General features: G+C 38.9%; 1 protein-coding gene across 1 annotated transcript in view; it reads right to left on the reverse strand.

Annotated features, from left to right (window-relative positions):
* Positions 1 to 392: 392 nt before the first annotated feature.
* The window catches only part of mrpl32 (mitochondrial ribosomal protein L32), a 20,988-nt gene continuing 17,371 nt past the window's right edge, over positions 393 to 4,009 (reverse strand). Inside the window, exons 2-3 of the mRNA XM_043719221.1 lie at positions 1,297 to 1,484; positions 393 to 853 (exon numbers count right to left, since the gene is read on the reverse strand). Coding sequence (XP_043575156.1) covers positions 596 to 853; positions 1,297 to 1,484 — 446 coding nt within the window. The 3' untranslated portion in view covers positions 393 to 595. The remainder of the gene's footprint in view (positions 854 to 1,296; positions 1,485 to 4,009) is intronic.

Consider the following 4,009-nt stretch of genomic DNA (forward strand, 5'->3'; position numbering starts at 1 on the left):
CAACCAACTTTACCAAGGGGAAAGAAGACACTTTGAGGAGGCGTAATAGTAATAACATCATGGATGCATAAAAAATAATTTAATATTAAGATGATCTCAAAGCTTTCAGAAACAGGTGCAAGAAAAGCAGACAGCAAGGAATTTGTGGGGGAGGCGCATTTGTTGCCGGCTAAAAGATTTAGTTAAAGGATGGATTTCCAAAAGGCTTTTAAAAGATGAGGGGCATGGTGGAGATATGCAGAAACTTAGGGACATAAATTTTAAATGTCTATCACCATAGATTCTTGAATTTAGCTCACTTATTTCTGCACTGCTGCACAGAACTGAGGAAAAGTACTGTTTACCTCGGTTTTTTAAAAAATGAAACAATTGAACAAAACACCCAATGAGCATATTGTGTAGAAAGGATTTATTACAATGCACATTTCTCTAGACCATAAATTCCTGAAATATTCTGAAACATACTTCCTTTATTAACAAACAAGGGTAACACACTTGTATATTTTGAGCAACTGTGGCACATTTTAACAATGCCTGCACTAAATAAACAAAAGGTCTCATTAGCTTGAATTTCCCCTCTTATACTGTGCTCACATCAAGAGTCTACTGTAAACCAAGCTGGACGCTTTCGATTCCTTTCAATGATCCTTTTTCCGACGTCAGCCTCTGCAGCCTTTTCTCCTGCATAAAGTATAATACTTTCTACAGGGGGAGTGTTATGTGGCCTTCCTTCCTGTGCCTGAATCTGTGCTCGTATAAGAGCTGTTTCATGTACAACCTTTTGATAGCAGAAGGCACACAGGACATGCTTCAGTTTTAAGCGCCCACAAACTTGACAGACCTCTATGTTGTTCTGAAATGATAAGAAATTCCAAAGAGAAAATGAAAACAAAACTGAGCAAATTTGCTCCACTTTCAGGTCAGATTTAAATCTTAAAAATAAAGTTGCTGCCATTATTTAAAGTAAGGCATGAGATTGATGACAGATTGTTTACAAGTAACCAATACAAATATTTAGCACTAACAAGGATACTTTACACTACACAAACCCCAGTTATATTACAATAATGGCAGAGCAATCTAGTTGTAGAATTCACTACCATTAATATCAATCCACAACTGAGAACCTATGGTCTATTCTTGTGTGATCCTCATGAAGATCAACTTCAAGCACTTTTATGCACAGCTTTCAGACAAAGGTCATAGAGATGACTACTCACGTGCTGACTTGATTTGGAAACTGTGCAAAGCAACACATTGTGAGAAAATGTACTTGAGCTTACTCTATGCACATACCTTAACTTTTTCTAACTTCCGAATGTCCCTCCGCCTACAGCGGTTGACTTCAATTGTACGCCGTTTTTTGGGTGCCGCCATCCAGAAGATACTATCTAGGAAGCTGGGACTCTCACTCTGGTCACCATCATGGGATTCAGCTTCAGAATGAGGGAAGTTTACTGGAGCTTCTATCACCAGTGCAGGAACTAACAGCAAAGAAACAGGAGAAGTGAACAAATTGAATTTTATTAGATGAGAAAAAACTGTATGCTAAGGGGAAGCATCAGATAGACTTGTATCTGTACAGTGCCTTTACGCCTTCAGGACCACATAAAGAATTTTATAATTAATTAAGTACTTTTGAAATGCAATCACTTTTGTAAAGTAGGAAAATTCAGGAAGCAGCTTTTGGAGGGAAGTTGTGATGTCACTTTGGTGCATATGGTAGAGTTTCAAGGGCATATCTGAACTCCTTGCTTCATCAACCCTATTCTCAATAAAAAGGTGACCACTTGATCTCTCACCTGATCTCATGTTAGCTGATGAGATAAAATTATTAGCAATAAGGGTCTTCAAATCTGCTGTCACTGTTCCTCTCTTCAAATCAGCTTATAAGCTACTGCCCTGTCCACATCTTCCCTTGCCTCTCAAAAGTTCTTGAATGTGCTGTGGTTGCCCAAGACTGCACCTAATTGTCCACAGAACTCTATGTTTGAAGAACTTTGACCAGCTTTCCACTCTGGCACCGTATCAAAATGCCTGTCAAGATCACAAATGACATCTTATGTGCTTATATGAAAAGGATAACTTTCCCTCATTATTCTTCAGTCTGTCCACAGCCTTTGACAGGCCAACCACCTCCAATGCTTCTGCATTGTTGTCCAGATATGTGGGACTGCTTTCTGGTTCCATTCTTATCGATCTAATCAGTCAGAGAATCGCTTTCGATGGCTTTGATTCCTGTTCCCACACTTAATTCTAGTGTCCTGCAAGGATCTATCCTTGGCCTCGTCCAATTTCTCATTGGAATGTTATTCAAAAACACAAGGTCAGTTTGCACACGTCTGCCGATGCCACCAAACTCTACTTTACTACCACCTTTCATGATTCTTCCACTGCTAAGTTATCAGATTGCTTGTCCAGAATTCATTACTATACAAGCCATTGCCTTCAGTCTCTGCTCCCTGTTTAACATCTTCAAGCCTTTCCCTGGGAACAGTCTGAGAAAAAATTGCCCCTGCTTCAGCTCATGAGCTGAAACTCTTATTCCTACCTCCAATCCTTTGAGATCTCTTCTATTTCTCCAATTCTAACTTCTTGTGCATTCCACATTTCCTTAGGATTGAGGCTTCAGGCGTTTAGCACCAAACATTGGAATCTCTTTGTCTTCCTCAGCTCCTTTAAAACTTTGACCAAACCTTTGGTCACCAGCCCTAATTATCTCTATGAGGCTGGGGAGTCAATGCTAATCATCTTTGTTCATTTTATGGAGTTGAAGGGACGTTAAATGTAAAGGAGCATTGTTGTTCACTATACTTGACTTGCATGTATCAAGTCATCCATTTGCAGCATCGATTTAATCACTTTGAAAAAGCACAAACGAAAGTTTTCTTTTTAAAAATCCCCTCTACAGGCCAGAAAAACAGGGGGACAAAGTAATAGATTTTGGAGTAAACAAAGATCATAAAAGGAACAGTTTGCTGCAAAATAACCCTGATTGCAACAGTTAGAATACACAGTGATACTATCTACAGAAACTGAACTGTGAAATAAAATGCTGCAATGCTCTTTCCTGCTGGTATAGAAATTTGTTCTGTTTACAGAGCTCACTGAGACCCTCCAGTGGCAGTAGCCATGAATGGCGGACACATTGCACAGTCCATGAGATGCAGAATAACATCTAAATCCATGTGCCATGTATTTTTCCAAAAGGTTAAACAGAAACATTTTCCTCTCAAAAGCATTTGATGCTTTGTATACACAAGTTGTGTTAAGATGTATTTGGTTATCCACCACATAATTGTATTATATACAATTATTTGTGGGTCAACTATGATAACAGTTTTATCTTGAAGAATGTTATTGGTTCAAGTCTCTCTCCATAATTCATTCTGGAACCTCAATGCAGTCCTGAGAGCATGTTGCACTCTCAGAGGTGAGATGTTTAAGACAGAACTTAAACCATGGTGGGTGAATATGAGAGATCTTGAGATACTGTTTCAAAGAAGACATACATTCCTGGTGTTCTGCCAATATTTCTCCCTCAATTGACATTGCCGAAAACACATTATCTGGTTATATCACTCTTCCATCCTGTGGAATTCTGTTCTGCTCAAATTGATCACCATACCACAGTAATGGCACTTCTGAAAACCTTGTGACTGTCAATCACTTTGGAACAGTCTGCAACCATGATTTGGAGATGCCGGTGTTGGACTGGGGTGTACAAAGTTAAAAATCACACAACACCAGGTTATAGTCCAACAGGTTTAATTGGAAGCACACTAGCTTTCGGAGCGACGCTCCTTCATCAGGTGATAGTGGAGGTCTCGGTTGTAACACAGAATTCTATAGCAAAAATTTGCAGTGTGATGTAACTGAAATTATACGTTGAAAAATTGATTGCCTGTTAAGCCTTTCATCTGTTAGAATACAGTGATAGTTTCACTTCTTTCATGTGTAAATCACAAAACCTTTTTTTAAAAAAGTTGCATTCTCGGGTTAGCTGTAA

Source organism: Chiloscyllium plagiosum, chromosome 29 (assembly GCF_004010195.1).
Source record: "Chiloscyllium plagiosum isolate BGI_BamShark_2017 chromosome 29, ASM401019v2, whole genome shotgun sequence".
In the NCBI taxonomy this organism is placed as follows: Eukaryota; Metazoa; Chordata; class Chondrichthyes; order Orectolobiformes; family Hemiscylliidae; genus Chiloscyllium; species Chiloscyllium plagiosum.